Source organism: Scyliorhinus torazame, chromosome 8, assembly GCF_047496885.1.
Source record: "Scyliorhinus torazame isolate Kashiwa2021f chromosome 8, sScyTor2.1, whole genome shotgun sequence".
Classification (NCBI taxonomy): domain Eukaryota; kingdom Metazoa; phylum Chordata; class Chondrichthyes; order Carcharhiniformes; family Scyliorhinidae; genus Scyliorhinus; species Scyliorhinus torazame.
The window spans coordinates 121,307,394-121,330,781 of NC_092714.1; the positions used below are offsets into that span (position 1 = coordinate 121,307,394).

General features: G+C 47.1%; 1 protein-coding gene and 1 long non-coding RNA gene across 7 annotated transcripts in view; one reads left to right on the top strand and one right to left on the bottom strand.

Annotated features, from left to right (window-relative positions):
- Positions 1–3,859: 3,859 nt before the first annotated feature.
- Positions 3,860–8,257, bottom strand: LOC140428084 (uncharacterized). The gene is made up of 2 exons (XR_011948698.1): positions 7,874–8,257; positions 3,860–7,203 (listed from the first exon to the last, which is right to left on the bottom strand). It is a non-coding gene; the product is annotated as an uncharacterized lncRNA (long non-coding RNA).
- Positions 8,258–8,796: 539 nt separating this feature from the next.
- glra2 (glycine receptor, alpha 2) overlaps positions 8,797–23,388 on the top strand; it is a 298,279-nt gene continuing 283,687 nt past the window's right edge. For 2 of the 6 annotated variants that reach the window (XM_072514116.1, XM_072514117.1), the window contains exons 1-2: positions 8,797–8,952; positions 9,950–10,086. In XM_072514116.1, coding sequence (XP_072370217.1) covers positions 8,885–8,952; positions 9,950–10,086 — 205 coding nt within the window. In that variant the 5' untranslated portion in view covers positions 8,797–8,884. Of the gene's footprint in view, positions 8,953–9,943; positions 10,087–23,388 lie in introns of those variants that run through there. The other 4 variants (XM_072514122.1, XM_072514123.1, XM_072514121.1 and 1 more) reach the window with 3 other exon arrangements.

Consider the following 23,388-nt stretch of genomic DNA (forward strand, 5'->3'; position numbering starts at 1 on the left):
TAAAAAATTTTGAACTAGATTATATTTATACAACATATCTGTAATCTATGGAATGCAATAATAAACGATAATGATATGGTTGACCATGTGTCATTTATACAAATGTTTATTGCAAAGCATGACTATTTGCTGTTCCCTAAATGGACAGAAAATTGAAGTTAAGATTTTAACTCCACCCTTTCTTGCAGTCATTTTTGTATTCACATGGGGCAGCACAGTGGCGCAGTGGTTAGCACTGCTGCCTCAAGGTGCTGAGGACCTGAGTTTGATCGCGGCCCCAAATCACTGCCATGTGGAGTTTGCACGTTCTCCCCAAGTCTGCATGGGTCTCACCCCCAAAACCAAAGGTGTGCAGGGTAGGTGGATTGGCCATGATAAATTGCCCCTTAATTGGAAATTTTATTTAAAAAAATAAAAATAAAAATGTTGTATTCACATGGTTTGCAGTGAATGCTTAAGTACCTCACAGCTATTTTCTGACAATTGGCGAGTACACATGTCTTTATACAGCAGCATTATTCACAAAGTACCAGTAATAGCATTTTTTCAGGAAGCTATTAACTTGTTCTGTCATTCGATGTACAGCCAACTTCATACCACTGATAAAATGGGACGGCGCGGATGGCGGTCGAGACCGTTTATCTTTCTTGTGGGTTATCTTGGTGCTAACAACGTGACCTTGTACTTTTTCTTGGGATTTGTGAGAATACCATTACAGATATAAATGTTGAACTAGAGTTCATTTCAACAAAGGTTCAATCTGTCCATCTTTTGGACCAAACAGTATGACACAATTTTAAAATATTAAAATATGCTTAATACATAGATTACAATCATTCATTTGTTAGTACAGAGGACGGGATGTTCCAAAGCAGTAAAGATCTGCCATTTAATTAATAATAATATTATTATTATCAATACCCACAGATTGATAGAGGGGTTTCACAATTTCTTATATGTGCTCCTGGCTTGATGTACCGGCATTGTTGTTATCAAGCGTCAAGAGCTTTAAGGACATTATATCAAATCCCATTTACAACAACATACAAATTCAAACTTCCCAATCGGACCCTCTGTATATTTAACACAGCAGACACTCTGGCTGATTTTTTCTTTTCTAGTTTGGTTTGTAGTAATTGTAGCTCAGCTAAGATCAGTCCACTCAGCACAGTTCTGGAATTGAGCCTGTAACATCCTGATCTTTATGGCTTTGTACTTACACCTTGAAGTGCCCTTATTAGCAAGCATACTGAGGGAACAGAGGGATTTTCTTAAAAGGGACTTGCATGTTGAAAACATGATCCAATTTTGATCTTTTTCATCAACACAGAACTAGTAACATTCAAGTTGACATGGAAACTAATTTATGACCATCCCTAATCAAAATATGGAGGAAATATAAGTTTGTTTGCTCCTTCTACTTTTTCCCTGGATCATGAAATGACCATTTTGGACCACATCTTATACAATTACATCAATATTAACACCCATGCAATGTGCGTGGGAGAGTAAGGATTAAAAAGTTAAACATGGGATGTCCAAGTGCGGGCATTTAGCTCAGGATCTGTGAGCTATTGTGCTCAATGGATTTCCAAGGGTTACTGAAGCCTGCACATTGCTTGTTTATATTTCCTTTTAGCATTATTCATCCTGATTATACTGCTACAGCTTATATTGGGTGCCAATTTTGCTTCATTCTATTGGATGGAGGAAGAGAAGTGGCAGCCTCAGCATTGAGGGCAAGCAGCATTTGAGTCTGTTAGAAGACAGAAGGTGAGGGGAGCTGCTTGCAGAAGCCTAGTCCATAGGCCACTTTTCTAGATATGTCCGTGGAACACAGCATCATGAGCCTGCAATTCACTAGGCAGGTTCTTGGCTGTTCGATTCAACAGGACTTGTTGCCTACTGGTCCAGATTTATTGCCAGTGACTAATGCTGCCCTGAAACATTTTAACCCTTTCTCCACTGTTACGGGGGATAGCACTCTTGTCTCCCAATGCACAGTTTAGCGTATCACCAAAGCCCTATTTGCCTGGGCCAACAAATGCAACACATTTGCCTTGCATGCCAACAGCCAAAATGCGATGCGCAGCAGTGATTGTCTTCCCTTTGTCCAGGGCATTATAGACTGCATGCATGTAGTATCAAGGCACCAGAAACCCAGCCATAAGATTTTAGTAAGAAGCAAAGGTTATCATTTAATCTAGGACTGTTAAGGAAGTTACCTTAGCTCACGGAGCGGGAGGTAATGAACTCAAAGTCCCGATGGACCCAAAGGTTTCTACAGGTGTGCAGGCCGGGGCTGGGCTGCATATGCGCAGGTCTGCATTTTTATGTTCTTTAGGCCCAGCCATCTGTACATAAAGAAAAAATTGTGTGTCAACCTTGGTCAAGTGAATGGGAGTGGAGCACTATTGAAGTTAAAATTCCCAGGCAAGAGAACAGGAAGAACTATCAAAGGGAGAGGGTACAGGTAGAGGTCCCAAAAGAAGAGTTTTAGACAGGGAACAGGGAAGGAAGAGGTCCAAGATAAGGAAAAAGAAAGAAGTAAAAAAGAGGCTTCTGCAGCCAGCAGACATTAAATGAAGAGGGTTAAGGAGAAGGCCTGGCAATTGAAGTGGGATCAGGAGAAGCCCTGGTGATCAAAGAAGGTGTAGAAGCCCTAATGAGCAGAAGGAGGAAGCAGAAGGTTGGTGACTCTGTACTGCAGGTTGTTGGGGTGAAGGCACTCGTTTGCAGAAATAGTGTTCTGTTGTGCATGGCCAAAGAGCTAAAGTTAAGTTTATGATTTGATGGTTGAGTGCAGATCCGGGTATCCAGGTGAAGGGAATCTTGGGAGACAATATTGAAACCCTGAAAGGGGGGCAGTTGTGAAGAATGCCTGAGCTGGGCTGTCATGTGGAGGGACTGTCCAGTAACTTCAGCAATGCTGGTGGAAGGCTGTTGCTGCTTATGTTGGAGCCCTTGAGATGCCCATGACTGGTGACTTCTGGATGCCCAAACCGTTGAGGACCTGGCTGCAGAGTGCAGTACTTTAGCTATTACCAGGCAGTCTGGCCCATCCGGCAGGTATTGGCTGAAAGGGTAGTGAGGAAACAGTTTGGCTTACGTCCTGAAGAAAGAAAACATGTTTCAATCTTGCAGCTCCTCTGCCATACCCATGGAGCTGCATGTTCAGTCAATCAATCTCTTCAAAGGCGGTTTGGCAACTATTTGAACTCCATCAAAGTTACAAAGGCTGGTAACATTGACTTCTGATATGATGATCTGGCTCAGGCATCCCTGGATCTAGCCGCAGTCTCCAAGATAGGCTTCAGAATGGCGATGCTGCTACCCAAGCTGGAAGTGGACTCCTTACTCTGAAACCGCTTAGTAGGCCTTCGATTGCTCCTGTATAAACCTCCTGTATAAACATTTGTGTGGCACATTCAATTTTATTTCCTTGGTTGGGCACCTTAAGTCCGGACCTCAGTTCTGGCCATGAGATCAAAGAGAATCCCCAGCCCTCCCCTCTCTTGAACTCTCCCTGCCACCAGTACCTGTTGCCTCATGTTAGTTGCTTCACCACATGCAGACCTCTGTAATGTATTCATTAACCCACCTGAGGTTTCAATCTCTGTGCCGTGCTTGAACAAAAATGGAGTGCATGATGATGCCTCCGCGGACGAATTGTCATCCTTTAAGAGGTATTCTTCTGGAGTCTCTTTTCGCGAGAGGAAAAGGGCAAGCTAGCCCAGCACTGACAGTGCATACCATGCAGCTAGCTGAATGTGCATCTTCTGGGGTGCATTAAGAAGAACAGTCATGGAGTCCCCTTAGTTAAGCTCCCAGGCTTGAAACATAGATCAGACACCTCTGCTGATATTTATTCATTTTAATTCATTCATTTATGACTTATAATAATACTCTTTATTTTTGTCACAAGTAGGCTCACATTAACACTGCAATGAAGTTACAGTGAAAATCCCCTAGTCGCCACACACCGGTGCCTGTTCAGGTACACTGAGGGAGAATTCAGAATGTCCAATTCATCTTACAAGCACGTCTTTCGGGACTTCTGGGAAGAAACCGGAGCACCCCGAGAAAACCCACGCCGACACAGGGAGAACTTGCAAACTCCGCACAGTGACCCAAGCCGGGAATTGAACCTGGGACCTTGGTGCTGTGAAGCAACAGTGCTAACCACTGTGCTAATGTGCCGCATTTATTTGGCTACATTTACAAAAATTCACATTTCTTAGCACTCCACAAGAACAATAAAATAGGCTTTACAGGTAGAGAAGTAAGTAAAATGTGCACCAGAGGGGGAAAGGGATGCTGAAGCTTGGGAACTGAAAACACAGAAAAAGTGCTCTTCAGGAGACTTCTAAGAGCCAGGAGGGAAGTGGCAAGATGGAAAGATTGTCCCAAATGACAGGTGGCCAAAAATGATCAGAGGATATGTGCAGACAGATACCTGAAGGAGGCTGTTGAGGTAAGGTTACACACCAACATTAAGGGATTTTAAGGCAAGAATAATCTCGAAATAATTTGTATGTGAGAGCCAGTGAAGCTGATATAGATAGACATGAGGAAAAGTCTTCTGCTTTAGCAGTCCTTCTGGATCAATGATGGTTTGCTTCCATTCTAGTTCAATGGGATTTGAGATGGCTGATAAATCCAATGTGCAGTCTGCAGATTCTGCCACATGTGGGGCACATGGTACTTGAAGAGTTGGGTAGGTGTGTTATTTGGATGTCTGTGGTCTCCCTCTGATATCTAAACTTTGGGAAACATAACTGTGAATGCAGAGACAATGGGCGGGATTCTCCGACCTCCCATCGGGTTGGAGAATCCCCAGGGGGTGGCATGAATCCCGCTCCACCTCTCCGACACCAGCTGCCGTATTCTCCGGCGCCAGTTTTTGGGCGGGGGCGGGGATCACGCCACACCGGTCGGGGGCTATTGGTAGCAGCACCCCAGCAATTCTCCAGGCCCTGATGGGCCGAGCGGCCGTCGGTTTCTGGCTAGTCCTGCTGGCGTGAATTGGACATGGTCCCACGTGGCGGGACCCTGCTGGTTCGGCCCTCGGGGGGGGCACGGGGGGGATCCGGCCTGGGCGGGGAGGGGGGGGGGCCTCCACGGTGGCCTGGCCCGCGATCGGGGCCCACCGATCTGCGGGCGGGCCTATGTTGTGGGGGCACGTCTTCCTTCCGCACCGGCCCATGTAGGGCTTTGCCATGGCCGGCACGGAGAAGACACCCCCCTGCGCATGCATTAGAATATGCCGGCCGGTCTGCGCATGTGTGGAACCACGCCGGTGGTTCTGCGCATGCGCTAACTCGCGCTGGCCCTTCGGCACCGGCCAACTCCTCTGGTGCCGGCCTAGCCCCTGGAAGTGCGGAGGATTCCGCAACTTCCGGCCAGCCCGACGCCGGAGTGGTTCGTGCTGTTTTTTACGTTGGCGTCGGGCCATCGCAGTGATTCAGGAGAATCCCACCCAATGCGTTTGGTGCTTTTACAAATTGGCTTCTCCATTTTGCTCGGTCACAAGCCAGGGTCTCCCCATGAGTCGACGAGTATGTTTGATCTCTTCAGGGATGCTCTGAGGATATCCTTGTCCTCCTGGGAGTCTCTTACCATGACCGAGTTGCAATTTACCTTGGGATGTCTGGTGTCAGACATTCAAATGCCATGTTCCACCCAGAAGAGCTGGTTTTGAGTGACTACTGCCTCAGTGCTGGCTAAGTTGGTTTGGGAGAGAATGTTGCTGTTGGACTGCATTTCATGCTGATTTTGCATAGGTGAGGATGCAGGCTGCAATGTGCTGATCGATGGTGCGACAACACAGAACAATCAATGGAGTGTAAGGGCCCTTACTGTTTTTCCTTATTTCCCATTTCTTTATTTTTGCTGTTATCATTTTGACCCATAGATGCTCAATGGACATATATCTTTAAGTCGAACAGGGGAAGTGAGGAACTTAATAGTTACAAAAGAGAACACTGTTTTAGCCTTCGGACAGCAGAACTCAGACACTTTGGCACCCGTGAGATCGATGGGACTCGGTTAAATTGGTTGGCTGGTGGCCAATTAATTGGCCAAAAGGACGTATTCTGCCTGGTAACAGGCAGTGGCTGGATCTTACCCGAGTGTGATGATTTTTTCAGAGAATCAAGGAAGGACAGTTGATTCCTGGATTCTCAGAGGAAAGGACGTGCTCTCTCTCTCTCTCTCTGGTTCATCTACAGAAAAGCTGAATGGCTGCTGTATTTCTGAAACTGCAGAGACCTGAATGAATCTACAGTAAAAATCATTACAGACTGAAGGCAGAAACTTCAAACTGAAAGTTTAAATTGAAGGAAGGTCTGTTAGAAGACCAGTATCTGAAAGAAAGACACGTGTCCTTTTACTTATTATTTTATATCCCTCTTGCCCCCCCCAGTGTTTGCCTGTCTTGAGTGTGTAGAGGGTGCAGCGGGTTTAAGTGTGTGTGTGTGGGGGGGGGGGGGGGGGGGGTCAGAATTAGACAATAGTTAACCTGTTGTATTTGCTGCATATTTAATCATAGTTATTGTTCTTAATAAAATTAATTGTGTTTCAATTTACAAACCTGGTGACTTTAGTTATTGGCAGCCAAGGGCCAAAGACTTTGGGTGTTTTTCTAAGAATGATTTATTAATTCCAATTCTATTCTGACTGCTGGCCAAGTGGGACTGGAATTGACCATCCACTAGCCCAGGGGGGTCATACGAGGAGAAATAAAGCCTTCACATCACAATTGCATAGAAAAGGGTCTTGGCAACAGTATGGGGTGAGGCAAGAGATAAGGTGGTGATCTTTCAGAAAGTTAAAGAAAGCAACCTTGGTAATTGAACAGCTGAGAAGAAGGAAGTTGAGTATAAGGGCTGAAATATCTGCCAAAGTTTCAAACCGCTTGTAAGTAGGCGAGTCAGTGAGTGAGTTACTCGCTGCGGGATTCCTAGCCTCTGACCTGTTCTTGGAGCCAAAGCATTTCTATGGCTAGTCCAGTTCAGTTCCTGGTGAGTGGTAACACCCATGACATTGATAGTGGGAGATTCAGTGATGATGCCATCGATTGTCACCGAGTGATGGTTACATTCTCTCTCGTTGGAGATGGTCTTTGCTTGGTCCTTGTGTGGTGTGAATGTGACTTGATCTTCGTGATCTTTGTCTCTACTATCGACAGCATTTGATGCGAAACTAGAATGACATTAATTAAAGGGTATTAGAGTATGTAGAATCCATAATCGAGTTGATAGATTTCAATAATGCACATTATCTGCGATTAGAGACTTTGATTTATGTGGCAAATCCAATAGCCTTTCCCGTGAACTTGCAGCACTGCTGCCTGGGCAGTAATTAAACATAACTCGGCAGAAAGTACCTTAGACTCCACAAGTCTGTAATACTCCCACAAACCTGAGTTTCTGAGGTATTTAGTTAGCGTTTCGTTTATATAAAGATATTTTAGTTTATCGTTGGAGAAATAAAATGTCAGACAGGAGAACAATGAACACTGCCGCCGCTGTAAATATATATTTGGTTGTAGGTAGAAAATTAGAAAGTGAGACAGTAACACAAAGCGTCACAGTGGAAACGGGTTTAGGTAAATGTTACACCGTGAAAAAGCCATGGGACACCCCATCGTCCAACTGATTAAATAGCACGATGCCCGTAATGTCGCTACTAAATTCATAACAAATTCGGTCGGAAATTTGAACGGACTGTAACCTTCTCATGTGCCTCAACAAGTTAGCTCTTCAAGATCATCAGACAGACTGCCTGATTTTTGTACAGATTGTACCATGCAAGGTGCAAGACGCGGCCACTTTAGTCCAATACATTACTGCCGTTTCTTCATAGTCCTCACCTCGATGGTAACTCCGCTGCTCCAGTCCTTTACCAGCTGGACAAACACATGGGGAGCACATTTTCCGGGTGAAATGTGTAGGAATAACAGGGCAACAGCTTCATCATGGGGGGGGGGGGGGGGGGAGACAAATAAGCTGCTGATTTCACCCGATGGATTTGACATGTCGAAATTGCCAGCACGGCGGATGCTGCACATGTCCGCCCTGATGGGGAAGAGCACCGGGCATTCACAATGGGTTGGGCACGCTGCTTTCTTTTTGAGCGGGCAAGAGGGGGAGGAGAAAGGATTTCGACCGTTTACAAATGCTGGTCGCGGTTGGGTTTGCACGAGCGATGTGACTTGCCCATCCCCTCGTCAGGAGCCCCTTTAACAGCCCGGTCACGTCCCTTTAAAAGGGGGCTTGTGGAGCATGCGCGCTGCTGGGAGTGCCCCCCCCCCCCCCCCCCCCCGAGGGGAGCTGTCCAAGTGCTGAAATGTACCAGTGGCGCTGAAATGTACCAGTGGTGCTGAGGGTAGATCTCACTCTCTGCTCTCCCCTGGATCAGAGCTTCTTCCCCAGCCACCCCTTCGCACCCTTTCCACCCGATGCTGCTGCTGCGGCTGCACGGTGGGCAAGCCGACGCTCACCCGTTTGCCGGAACATGAAGTTTGATTCCTCCCGTTCCCTGACGCCGTGTTTACAGAGGTGCTTTGGGAAAATATGCCATTTCTGACGCTCTTCACTCTCCGCTGCAGCAGCTCAGTCTCCAGCTCTCCCACTGAACAATGATACTGAGGACTGATGCCCTGTATTGTTCCTTCCCCGCCTGCTTCGAGACAGAGCTACTTTCTGCCACTTGGATCTGAGTTCCTCACACGATTAACCGATTCTTCATTCGTTTTCTGGAGGAGGAGGAGGAGGGGGGGTTGGGGAGTGGGGTGGGGGGGGGGGGGGTTGTTGGGGAGGGACTTTCTTTCCAGAACATTGCCCGCGTTACCAGACAGATAGAAAGATAAGAGTTTGGCGGAATGAATCGAGCAGCTGTGAATATCCTGACAACGTTCTTTGCATGCATCTTGGAAACAAGCAACTTCAGGTACGGCTTGCCATTTGCTTGTTGGGAAGGGTGTGTGGAAACGGTGCATGGATTGTCTTGCCGTTTTGTGCACGTTATTAGCATAAGCGAGGTCGGCGGCTGGAACAACGGGGAATTGCACAGCACGCAGTATTACTTCCAATGTGTCCTGGTTTTCCTGGGCGATGCATCGTAGTGAGGCAAAGCAAGCCCAACCGATGTGCCGGATCGGAGCCTGGTGATATATTGTAAACACACTAGTAGCTGATGCCTTTAAACGCGAGGACACTTCCACGTAAAAGCTCGCCCCTAATTTTGCTGCTTTAAAAAAAAAATCTCAAGTGGGAGTGTGAGGGGGGGTGGGGGGGGGGTGCAAAAACATTCCTTTTAAACGCCAACACACGAAGCTTAAGGAGGTGGTGGCAGAAGTTGTTGAAATTCTGTCTCATTTTCGCCAATGTGAAGCTATGTTAGTGTTTTCAGACACCCGGGCAATTTTCTTTCAGATAATTACATTCTTGACGTTTGGGTTTGAGATTGGTTTAACCTGTTAGCAAAATGTGTAAATTATACACGGTTTTCTCACCTAAACTATTATAACTCTGACAACGAGTGTTAAGTTTTCATTTGTGTTTGTTTTTTGAGGGTGGTCTGATCGCTGAGCTCTCTTAGTGGGCGACTTGTTATGCATTCCTGTTGCTTCCAAGAGCTTTGGTAACATGGCTTTCAGTGAAATGAATCCTGTCTGGATTGCGATCATGTTTGATATGTATCGTTCCCTGAAGCCAGACCCTGACATTAGTCATTGGGAAAAAAATGCTGCGATTGAAGAAAGAATGAGGATGGTTTTGTGCCGGGCGCATTTGACCCTCCTTACTAAAATGTTGAGGGCGCCCCAGACATCTCCATTCAGACTGACTGCCTTGACGATCCTTGTACAATCCAGCGCCAAGTCTCGTGTACTCGAAGCGAATGCACAGCGCACATCTTCCTAACGCTGGGGTTGTATTTCCTTTAGGTTAGCTCTCTCCAAGGAGCATGATTCTAGGTCTCCAGCCAAACCGGCCTCGCAGGCCATGTCCCCTTCAGATTTTCTGGACAAATTGATGGGAAGGACATCAGGATACGACGCCAGAATCAGACCAAATTTTAAAGGTAAAAGGGGCGTTAGGCCAATATCGCTGCAGCCAGGAGGAGTCAGATCGTGTTTCTCTGTAGTGGGAACTCAAGTGCCCCCTGAATTCAGTGAGGAATCCTATCTGTGTGAAAGGCATAACCGCTGTCTTGACACACTTTGCTAAACACATATTTGCCAACTTCGGCTGAAGTGCAGCAACTTTCACTCGGATTTTACACATGGGGACTACAGGACGAATCCCTAACGTCTTCAGAATGTTTTTTAAAAGTGTATATTAGAAGGCAGTGCCCGGTTTCCAAGTATGTTGTACAATTTCCGTCTGCTCCACACACTACAATGGAGTGCCGAGAATCAGGATCATTGATGCGAACACTAAAATGAGTCATGTGCCATTCCTGTGCAATTTACCTGAGGGATGTGTCCTTTCTGAGGCCCGCTGATGGTGTTGACACCCGTTTCTCCTTTAATAATGCAGCGAGTTTCTGGTGTGTGTGTGTCCCGAATTATATAACCGGCGGTAAAGCTAAAGTAGGATTATGTCGGGAAACCGTGTTTAAAAAAAAAAATCTCACTACTATAAGCAAACATTAAATGTGTTTGGATGGAGGGCAGCATTTTGCAGGATGGGGGGTGTGTGTGCGGGGGGGGGCAGTGATCGCTTGTTGTTGCAGTTTGTTTATAAGGTAGACAGTGTGATGCACATGTGAACGCTTACAGCTAGTGTTCCACCTGATGAACACTGAGGTGCTCTTTGGAATATTAATACACCATCAACAGGGTCCTATGAGTACTGCGAGCCAATGCTCTCGCTCTGCCCGATCAGTGCCGTGTTACCCCAGAAATCGATATCTCTTCGGACCACTGGTAACCAAAGAGTTTATTACCTGGGGGAACACATTGAGGTAATTAAATCTGGATACCGAGAATTCAATAATGAATTACTGGTGTGAAAGGCGTTCCTAGGCAATCTATCCTCCTCTCTAACTCCCCATTCCGCACATGCCCCACAGTAGGCATGAAGAAGCAGATAAACCAAATGATTTCATACTAAAAAGATGATCCTTCAAGACGGATGTTACCTTAGACTGTCATTTGTCTTCTTGATTATGTCAGATACATTTACATGGCCCCCCTTTCATTTATCTTGTGATAACCTGCCCGTTGTTCGTTCCCATAATCAATGGTGGGACAAGGGAGGGGACCACAATAGATGATATGTTATGCCCGTGTGTTTGTGAGATAGAGCGTGTGGAGAAGGTAACATTCGGCATGTGGCATCAACATTTCATATTTCAGTCTCTTGCAGAGGAGTAGGGCTCGAGATGACGAATAACTTCTTAATCAATAACGACTATTGTGATTTATGATCGTTTCCTTTGAAGGCAGAAGCTCAAAGGTAGTTATAATTTCTGGTTGATGGAGTCCACATGTATATTCACATGTGTATATTAGTTTATGCATGTGGGCCAAATATTAGCATGGAGTACACACTTATCTTTACACTTTCTCTTTCAAGATCAGCGCTACTAGTTAATTTTCTATATCTGATTTATATCGTGATTTGTGGGGTGTGGCTTGCTTTATTTTTTTCAGTGGAAGATACCAATTCTGTCCCAACATTCAGTTGTGTAAAGAGGGTAACTATTTTGTGAAGGGGGAGGAAGGGGTGTTGTGGGCACACAATCATAATTTAAACTCAGAAGCATCCGCAATTTGCCTCGTCTTTGGGTTAATTCCATTCCTTAAAATGATGCATACAATCTCCTTTAATGATTAATTGCTCTTTCCACAATGTGAGCAAAGTTAGTGGCAGGGCTTTGGATGTGTGCAGACCAAACGTGTAATCCAGTAAATCAGTCGTTCACTATTCAATGATAAACAGAGGGAAAGAAATAGGACATTTGCACATATTCAAAATCTGGATCATACATGAAGAGCGATCTCAATATATCAGAAATATCATCTAATAACTACAGCAGCACGTATAGTTCGGCACTCTTCAAAATCCAACATGGTCAACATATTCCATTGTCATTCGTAGAATGTTTTCTCTAACCTATAATTTTAAAATACAATATTTTCTGGTCACTAAACCATGTGAATAGCTCTGAGAATTTTTTAAATCACAGAAACACAATAGAATTAATATCAAGAATGCCTAGACTCCTCATGCTAAGTCAAATTGTCTTCAACAATTCTCTAATTTTTGACCAAAGGCACTAATACTTAGTTTGAGGTATCTGCATATATGAGCTCTAAATTACAGTGATAGTTCAAAATAAATGATTAAATCACTTCACAGATACATTGGTAATCCATTAAAAAGGTCAATGTGTAACTTTAATAGAATATGCACAGTTGAGTTATAGATTTGCATTAGATCCAAATTGTTCCAAATATTATACAGCAGTCTTTTGTCAGTCTGTGGGAGAAATTACTCTAGTTGTAATTATATGGTGATGCATTGCCAATTTCTTGTCCCTTCTGAATACTATAATGTTGTACTTTCTTTAAAGATCTACTAAAGGACATTTTTTCACCATGCTCTTTATTCCAGTTCTCTTTTGTATTTAGTATGAGAGTTTTGTTTTATACAAACATGTGGTTCACGTTTCCAAGGTGTCAGGAAAATTGAAATTCAGGAAGATAATAAAACTATTCTGCAAAGTACCTGCAAAGAATTAATGGCAGTCATTTCTTCAGTATGAAATTTACTTTGCTTGTCAAAGTGAGTTAGTTTCTTGGAAAAGCTCTCTCGTCTGGCCATTGCCCCAGTGGCAATTAATTGAACATGTAAAAAAGCAACTGAATATTTTTGCATTAGGCACACCGGTTTCAGAGGCGTTTCAGAGACAGGGCAAAGAAATCGAGCGAACAAGAAGGGCTGTAAATGTGAAGTTTCCCATTTGTTCACTTAAGCTTTTGTTTGAAGGCAAGGAGCAGTACTCTGCTGGTGAAGAATAATGATGCAGAGTCTCTTCAACATTGCAGGTAGATGCTTCTACTTTTGTGATTTCCTTCAGAGCAGGAGATTTTCAGAAAGGTTCTTCTAGAAATGGTCGCTGACATTTTCTGTCATTGTTTTGCAATTGTTTTTAAAAAAATCTATCTCCAAATATAAACTGGTTGATTGGATACTATTTGAACTGTGCAAGTCTTATTGGATCGCCAAAAAATGTCAGACTGTGGACTTGCAAATGACATTTGATAAAATGTCACATTACAGACTTTTGATCAAGGATCATGGAATAAAAGGACAGCAGCAAGATGGATGCAGAATTGGCTGAGCAATAGGGTAGTGGTGAACGGTTTTTCCTCAAACTGGAAGAAGTATTACAGTGGGGTTCTCCAGGGATTGATGCTAAAACTGTGCTCTTTTTGACATATATCAATGACCTAGAATTTGGTAAACAGGCACAATTTCAAAATCAGCAGGTGTCACGAATCGTGGAAATATTGTGAACTGTGAGGAGGATAATGGTGAATTTTAAAAGGACATAGGTTGGTGGAATGAGCAGATAAGTGGCAGATTAAATTTAATGCAGAGGAGTGTGAAATGATTTGTTTTGGTAGGTGATGAATGGGGAAAGACCATAAAGGGCACAGTTCTAAAGAGTGCACAGGAACAGAGGGAACAGGATGTATATGTGCACAAATCAATGAAGGTAACAGAACAGGTTAAAAGAGAGTTAAAACGCATACAGGAGTTAATATTAAAAACAAAAGTTATGATGAACCTGCATGAAACACAAGTTTGGCCTCAACTGGAATATTGCATTCATTTTGGGCACCACACTTTAGGAAAGATGTGAAGGCTATAGAGAGGGCGCGGAAAAGATCAATGAGAATGATTCCAGGGATGATGAACTTCCCTGGAATCATGTAGATAGATTGGGGGAGCTGGGATACTGTCCTCAAAAGACAAGATTGAGAAGAGAGTTGATGTTTTCAAAATCATGCGGGGTCTGGACAGAGTAGAAAGGGGTAAAATGTTTCTTTTGGCCGAAAGATAAAGAACCATTGGATATCAATTTCAGATGATTGCCAAAAGACGCAATAATGGCATGAGGAAAAACATTTCCAGACAGCGGGTGGTTAGGACCCGGAATATACTGCCTGAGAGCGTGGTGGAAACAAATTCAATTATGGTTACCAAAAAGAGAATTGGATCATGATCTGAAGAGGGAAAATTTGCAAGGCTATGGGGAAAAGGTAGGGGAGTGACACTAGGTGAACTGCTCTTGGGGAGAGCTGGCACTAACACAATGGGCAGAATGGCCTCCTTCGATGCTGTAACCATTATATGATTCAATAATAACAGGCAAATACAACCACTGTTGATGAGTGAAGCAGTAAAACATTGGTAAATCGCTTCAGGCTCAATCTTATTGTGGAAGGTAGTGGTGAACAGAAAGGGGTGTCTTCATATGACTCCACTTCCTTTTACTCTATTTAGAGCTAAAGCACTAGTTACAGTATCAATACTCAAAAAAGTATATGCTGGTAAGCAAGAATGATAATTGGTCTATGTGCTATTCCCTCAGAACCCATTACCTGTAGATACCCATACAATATATCAAAGAGGAACTTTTGTTTTCAATATATGCTGGAGCCATCCAATGATCCATTCTAATATGACAGCTTTAGGAAATCATGTTTTCTAGGTATTGCAGTGGTTTTTGTAATGTTAGTGAATGTCCAATAATATTGCCTATAAAGTCACATGAAAAGTTTAGGGCAAGCAATAGTGGATTTCTAACAGAGGTATGATTATTTTTTATTCATTGCCGGACGTGGACGTTGCTGACTGGGCCAGCATTTATTGGCCACTCGAGGGCATTTGAGAATCAACCACATTGCTGTGGATCTGAAATCACATGTAGGTCAAGCCAGGTAAAGATGGCAGATTTCCTTCCATTAGTGAACCAGGTGGCTTTTTAAAAAAAATAAACATTTTATTGAGGTATTTTTGATATAATAAAAACAACACAATAAACAATGTACATGAAACTATAAACATAGTGCAAAAGCCGTCTCCCTCCCTTGCAGGTCCCACATTCTGCTGGCGATTAATTTTCCACGAAGAAGTTGACGAACTGTTGCCACCACCGGGCGAACCCTAACAGTGACCCGCTCAAGGCAAACTTGATTTTTTCCAAACAGAGAAAGCTAGCCATGTCCGATAGCCAGGTCTCCGACTTCGGGGGCTTTTAATCCCTCCAAGCTAACAGTATCCATCTCCGGGCTACCAGGGAAGCAAAGGCCAGAACGTCTGTCTCTTTCTTCTCCTGGATTCCCGGGTCTTCCGACACCCCAAAAATTGTCACCTCTGGACTCAGCGCCACCCTTGTTTTTAACTACGTGGACATGACATCTGCAAACCCCTGCCAAAATTCCCTAAGCTTTGGACATGTCCAAAACATGTGGATATGGTTCGCTGGTCCTCCCGCACATTTTGCACACATGTCTTCCACCCCAAATAATCTTCTCATACGGGCCACTGTCATGTGAGCCCGGTGAACGACCTTAAATTGTATCAGGCTGAGCCTGGCACATGTTGCGGACGTGTTGACTCTACTCAATCTGTCCGCATATAGACCATCCTCTATCTCTCCTCCCAGCTCCTCCTCCCACTTACGCTTCAGCTCCTCGGTCTATGTCTTCTCTGACCCCATAAGTTCCTTGTAAATGTCCGAGACGCTCCCTTCTCCTAGCCACCCTCTAGAACCTACCCTGTCCTGAATCCCCCTTAGCGGTAGGAGCGGGAAGGTTGAAACCTGTCTACGTAGGAAGTCCCGCACCTGCAGATACCTGAATTTGTTTCCCCTCGCCAACCCAAACTTCTCCTCCAGCGCCCTCATACCCGGAAAGCTCCCCTCTATAAACATACCCCCATCCTCTCAATACCTGCTCTCCGCCATATCCGGAACCCCCCATCCATACTTCCCGGGGCAAACCGATGATTATTACAGATAGAGGACCAGACCGATGCTCCCTCTGCTCCCACATGTCTCCTCCATTGCCCCAGACTCTCAGGGCCGCCACAACCACGGGGCTGGTGGAGTACCGTGCCGGCAGGAACGGCAGAGGCGCAGCTACCAATGCCCCCAAACTGGTGCCCTTGCATGAAGCCGCCTCCATACGCTCCCATGCCAACCCCTCCCCCACCACCCACTTCCTGATCATGGCTATATTCGCTGCCCAGTAATAGTTACTAAAATTTGGCAGCGCCAGCCCGCCCTCTCCCCGACTCCGCTCAAGCATTACCTTCCTTACCCGCGGGGTCTTGCCCGCCCAAACAAAGTCAGAGATCACTTTGTTGACCCGTTTAAAAAAGGGCCGCGGAATAAAGATGGGGAGACTTTGAAACACGAGCAGGAATCTTGGGAGGACCGTCATCTTCACCGTCTGCACCCTCCCAGCTAATAACAACGGAAGCGCATCCCATCTCCGAAAATCGTCCTTCATTTAGTCTACTAGCCGGCCCAGATTTAATTTATGCAGCCGGTCCCATTCCCGCGCCACTTGAATGCCTAGGTACCTAAAGCTTCCCCCAACTAATCTAAACGGCAGCTCCCCCAATCACCTCTCCTGTCCCCTTGCCTGGATCGCAAACATCTCACTTTTCCCCATATTTAGCTTATACCCCGAAAATCGGCCAAATTCCCCAAGAATCCTCATGATTTCTTCCATCCCCTCTGATGGGTCCAATACATACAGAAGCAGGTCGTCTCATAGAGCGAGATTCTGTGCTCCACCTCCCCCCCCCCCCCCCCCCCCCCCCCCACCCCCCTCCCCCCGGACCAGCCCCTTGAGGCTCTCAGAGCAATTGCCAACTGCTCTATAGCTAGCTCCACCAAGAGTGGGCATCCCTGTCTCGTCCCCCGGTGCAGTCTAAAATAGTCCGATGTTGTCCTATTTGTCTGTACACTTGCCACAGCAGCCTGATACAGCAACCTGACCCAGTCAATAAAGCCAAATCCAAACTGTCCCGGCCAAATCCAAACTGTCCCAGTACTTTCCACAGATAATCCCATTCTACCTGATCAAAAGCCTTTTCTGCATCCATTGCGATCACTACCTCCACCTCCCTACCTTCCAGGGGCATCATGATCACATTTAACAACCTTCTTACTTGGCCACCAACTGCCTACCCTTAACAAACCACGTCTGGTCCTCCCCAATAACGTCCGGAACACAATCCTCAATCCTGGAGGACAAAATTTCGGCCAGCAGTTTGGCGGCCACATTCAACAGGGATATCGGCCTGTCGGACCCACACAGCTCCGGGTTCTTGTCCTGCTTCAGAATCAGCAGAATCGTGGCCTGTGACATCGTCGGGGGCCGCACCCCTCTCTCCCTTGCCTGATTGAACATCCTCATCAACACTGGCCCCAATATCCCAGAGAACTTTTTATAAAACTCCACTGGGTATCCGTCTGGCCCCAAGGCTTTACCCGCCTGTATGGCCTTCAAACTCTCCACTATCTCTTCCAACCCGATCGGGGCCGCCAGCCCTTCTACCAGCTCCCTGTCCACCTTTGGGAAATTCAGCCCCCCCCAAGAAGTGCCTCATCCCCTCCGGCCCCACAGGGGGTTCCGACCTACACAGCCTACTGTAGAAATCCCTAAACGTCTTATTCACCCCTGCTGAATCTCCACCCAGGTTCCCATCTCCGTCATTTACTTTCCCTATCTCCCTGGCTGCTTCCCTCTTTCTAAGCTGTGTGCAAGCATTCTGCTGGTCTTCTCTCCATACTCATAGATCGCCCCCCTGGCCATTCTCAGCTGCTCCACCGCCCTCCCTGTGGTTAACAAGCCGAACTCCGCCTGTAGCCTCCGTCGTTCCCTTAAAAGCCCTGCCTCTGGGGTCTCCGCATACCTCCTATCGATCTGTAGTATCTCCTTAACCAGTTGATCCGTCGCTGCCCTGTCCACCTTTTCCCTATGGGCCCGCATCGAGATCAGCTCCCCTCTGACCACCGCCTTCAATGCTTCCCAGACCATCGCTGCTGAAATTTCCCCCGTGTCGTTGACCTGCAGATAGTTCTGAATACATTTCCTCAGCCGCTCGCAAACCCCTTCGTCAGCCAAAAGTCCCACATCCAACCTCCGTGCGGGCGCTGGTTACTGTCTTTACTAACCTGCAGGTCAACTCGGTGCGGAGCATGGTCTGAGATTGTGATCGCCGAGTATCCCGTGTCCACCGCCCCTGCCAGTAAGGCCCTGCTCAAAATAAAGAAATCAATCCGGGAGTACACTTTATGCATGTGTGAGTAGAAGGAGCACTCCTTCACCCTCGGCTGCCCAAATCTCCATGGAACCAACCCCCCCTCTCCCCCCATCTGCTCCATGAACCCCCCTAGTTCCTTGCCATTGCTGGCACCCTGCCCGTTTTTGAGCTTGACCGGTCCAAGTCAGGGTCAATAACTGTGTAGAAGTCCCTCCCATGACCAACCTGTGCGAGTCCAGGTCCGGTATCTTCCCCAGCATCCTCTTTATAAATGCCACATCATCCCAATTTGGCGCATACTCATTTACTAATACCACCTGCACCCCGTCCAGTTTCCCACTGACCATAATGTACCGGCCTCCCACATCCAAAACTATTCTACCCGCCTCAAACACCACCTGCTTATGGATCAGGATCGCGACCCCTCTGGTCTTTGAATCCAGTCCCGAGTAAAATACCTGACTGACCCAGCCTTTCCTCAATCTAATCTGGTCAGTTACTCTAAGGTGTGTCTCCTGCAACATTACCACGTCCGCCGTCTGTCCCCTAAGATGCGCGAACTCACGTGCCCTCTTGACCGGCCCATTTAACCCTCGAACATTCCAGGTGATCAGCCTAGTTGAGGGGCTCATTGTCCCCCCTTCGTCGATCAGCCATCCCCTTTTTTGGGCCCGCCTCCAGCCCATGATCCGTGTCTCCACCGGCCCGCCCCCAGGCAGCCTCTGCCCCCAACCTCCTCTCTGTCCTTTGGCCCAAGTCCCTCCCTCGTCAGCAGAATATTTTGCCCCATCCCCCCCTAGTAACAACACTCTGTAACCCAACCCCTTTGATAAACCGAACATATGCGCACCCCCCACTGCGCTTCCGTGAGCTAGCCCGCCCAGCTAGATTGGTGGCCCCCATCCCTGGCGTCGGGTAGTCTCCCACCTATTGTTCCCTCCCCACCCTCCCCCCGCTCATACAAACATACTCCAACATCAGACAATCCCCACACAATTGCCCGACAGAAAAACACCAAAATCTAAACAAGCACACCTCCATCCCTCAACAGTGCAAATGAAAACCTTAACTCACTCAGCTCTGCGACGGGTCCCAAATCAATACAGAAGGCATTACAAACAGCTTCCACAAAACGAAAAATTAGAAACCTTCCTTTTTTCCAGAACAGAGAAACAAAAAGAAAAAAAACATGAACGCTGCAGCAAAGTTCCAAAGTTCTCAGTCCACCACCAGTCCTTTCCTTTTCACGAAGTCCAGCGTGTCCTCAGGCGACTCAAAATAAAAGTGCTGTTCCTCGTACGTGACCCAGAGATGGGACGGATACAACAATCCGAACTTCACCTTTTTCTTTAAAAGCATCAAACTAATCTGGTTGAAGGCTGCTCTTGTCCTGGCCACCTCCACACTCAGGTCTTGGTAGACCCGCAGGATACTATTGTCCCACTTACAGCTCCGTGTCTGCTTGGCCCACTGTAGAATGCGCCCCTTATCCAAGTACCTGTGGAATCTCACCACCGTTGCCCTTGGGGTGTCTCCCGTTCGCAGCTTCCTCGCGAGTGCTCTGTGAGCCCTGTCCTCCAAGGGTCGGGGGAACGTCCCATCCCCCAGCAGCTTCTCAAACATGTCTGCGATGTCTGCCCCAGCGTCCGCTCCTTCGGACCCCTCCGGGAGCCCAACGATTCTCAGGTTCTGCCAGCAGGACCTATTTTCTAGGTCCTCCACCTTCTCCAGGAGCTTCTTCTGCTGGTCTCTCAGCATCCCCACCTCCAGCTGCACCGCAGTTTCATGTTCCTCCTGCTCAGCCGGCGCCTTCTCCACTTTCTGGATCGCCTGATCTTGGGCGTCCAATCTAAGCTCCAGCCGTTCAATCGACTCTTTTATCGGGTCCTAGCAGTCCCGTTTCTGCTTAGCAAAGCCTTCCTGAATAACTTGCATCAGCTGCTCTGATGGGTCGACAAGCCAGAGGTCCGGTCCTCCGCCATGCTGTCTCCTGCTGCAGCTTCAGCCCAAGCCTTCTCTGTCTTTCTGTTTCTGCCTTTACAAGCACTTCTCGTCCTTCTCTCCGTGCACTGATGTGGGAATTCAGTACACAATTGCCTCTGTCATCAGTTTTACAGTTCAGGTCCGGTAGAAAATCGGGGGAAAAGGTCCAAAAGTCCGACCCAAGCAGGAGCCACCAAATGTGCGACTTATTCCTTCATAGCCGCCACCGGAAGTCTTGACCAGATGGCTTTTTATCACAATCAGCAACATTAGACTTTTAATAACCGATCTGGATTCAGATTTCATGATCTTCTGCGTTAGGATTTGAACCCGGGTCCCTGATCTTGTCCTGGGCCTCTGTATTACGAGTCCAGTGAAAATACCACAATGCCACTGACACCCGAAAAATAAACAAATGTAGTTTATGAATTTTTGATTAAAATTAAAGACGGTCAAAATGAACGTGCCGCCTAGGTTCACCCGTATTCAGATCATTTCCGATCTTCATCCCCAAATCCTTGTTCACCAGCATCGACAAGTTAATCATGGCCTTCATCTGGGGGAGGGGGGGGGGAGGGGGGATAGATTCCGTAGGATACGCAAGACCCAAGACCATCTTACAGCGAGGGTGACACGTGGGAGGCCTGGCCCTACCGAACCTCCTATTCTATCATTGGGTGGTAGAAAGGGTGGCTGAGAGAACCAGAGGCGGCCTGGGACCAAATGGAGGAGGCATCCTGCACAGGGACGTCTCTCCGAGCGCTTGCCACCGTACCACCCCTGCACCCCCCCCCCCCCACCCCCCACCCCCCCCCCCCCCCCCCACACACACACTCCAGGAGCCTGGTGCCAGTGGCCACACATTTGGGACGTGGAGGGAGGATAGAGGGACACTGAGAGTAGAGGACATGTATGTGGACGATAGACTGGCGACCGTGGGAGACCTCTCAGACAGGTTCAAATCCCCGAAATGGAAAGAGCTCAGGCACCTGCAACTGCGCAACATCCTCTGCAAGGATACAAAAACATTCCCCCAGGGACCCGGGCACACATTTCGGGACACAATGGTCGGGCTGGACTGGTTAGTGGATGACAAATGTGGAGACATCTGCGGAATACTTATAGAAAAAGGCAGGATCCTACTGGACGGGACCAGACAGAAATGGGAGGAGATGGAGGCATGGGGATGAGAGGGGGAACTCTGGATCGAGACGCTGCACAGGATAAACTCCACCTCCTCTTGCACTGGGCTAAGCCTGATGCAGTTCAAGGTGGTGCACAGAGTGAACCGTACTAAGACATGCACGAGCAGGTTCTTGCTGGAGGTGGAGGATAAGTGCGAGCGGTGTCAGGGGGGTTCGCCATTCACACCCACACAATCTGGTCCTGCTCCAGACTCAGGGGGTTCTGGACAGCCTTTTTCAAGGTCATATCCAGGGTTGTGGTGGTCGAGGTGGAGCTGTGCCCGACTGGCGGTCTTCGAGGTGTCAGAGCATCCAGGACTCTGGACAGGGATGGGAACAGATGTCCTGACTACTGCTAAGTTGGAAGTTCGATGCACCTCCCAGAGCGCCAGAGTGGCTCTCAGACCTGGCTGAGTTCCTGAAACTAGAACAGATAATATTCTCGATAAGGCGGTCCGAGGACAGATTCCGCAACAAGTGGAAGAAGTCCACAAACCTCTTTGCAGACCTGTTCGCAACCAGCAACTAACTGGGGGAGGGGGTGTGACAGCAGATATGACAGGGAGGGATAGGAAAGGCCCGCAGGAAGTAGGGGACAGGGAGCACTGCTTGGATTAAAGGGAGCTTGTGTGTAGCAGAGAAGAAACGGGAAGGAAGGCCATTCAAAGGAGGGAACATGGATCCCTCCCACACGTATCAAACCGGGAAGACTGACCATTCTAACCTCCTTGAGAACTCAAGGGGAAACAGGACATCCCTCCCCCGCAGCAAAACAAATGTAATTGTAAACAATGTAAAGAGTTCTAGCAGTGATTACGAATTCGTATGGAAAGTTGGATATAATTCTTATTACTAAATATTAAAACTCTCAATAAGAACACTTTTTTTTTTTAAAAGGGCATGATACAAACTAATGTAAATAATGTCGGGAAATGATAGTGTTGGAACTACTGTCACTGACACGGCGGCTTGTGTTGGTCTTGTTATTGTTTTGGTTATTATTACTGCTTTTATATTGTTCTGCAAAGTTTTGCTATTAAGTGCAAAAATTCCAATTTTTTTTTAATGGAGTGGTAATGCATTTTGTCTTGCACTGTTATCCTTTTATTAAAATTAAATCTTTCCTTTATTGCATATTACCACAAACATTCCCTTTTGTTCATTCAATCCCCAGCCCTTTTCCTGCCTCCAATTTTCTTCTGTTTTGGTAAAAGGTATTTAACCAGCAATATTAATTCTGGCCGGGATTTTCCGGCCCATGCCATCGCAGGTGGGACTGAAAACTGGGAGAGGCAAACAAATGCCCATTGGCTTTGGGTGGGATTTTCCGATCACACTGTGGGAGGCACCAGATACCTCACAGATACCAGGTGGGAGTCTCTGTTGGGTTTGGTACTTTGTACTTCACGAAGGAATCCACCAAACACTTTGACTTGTCCAACCCAGAATTTTTATTGAGTCTCATGTGGTAAGATATCAATCTGATACAGAGCACGTTATCATGGTGTCTGCTAACTACTCCTCCGGATCTTGCACCTAGAACTGACCATTCACATGTACGCCTTATTCCCCTCTCATTGGGCGCAACTCTCCCCCCCACACGCCAGGTGGGAGAATCGGGGCAACGCGCGAATCGCGCACGCGCCCCGACCCCCGCACACAATTCTCCCACTCCATGGAAACCAGCGGCGCACGATTCGCACCGGGCCGCTCGGAGAACCGGCGAGCGGTGATTCTCCGGCCCGAATGGGCCGAGCGGCCGCTATGACACGACAGGTTCCCGGTGGCGCTGTCCACCCCTGGTCGCTGCTGGCGGGAACTCTGGGAATGTTGGGGGGCGGCCTGTGGGGGGGGGGGGGGGGGGGAAGGGGGCTCCTTCACCAGGGTGGCCTCCGATGGGGTCTGGCCCGCGATCGGGG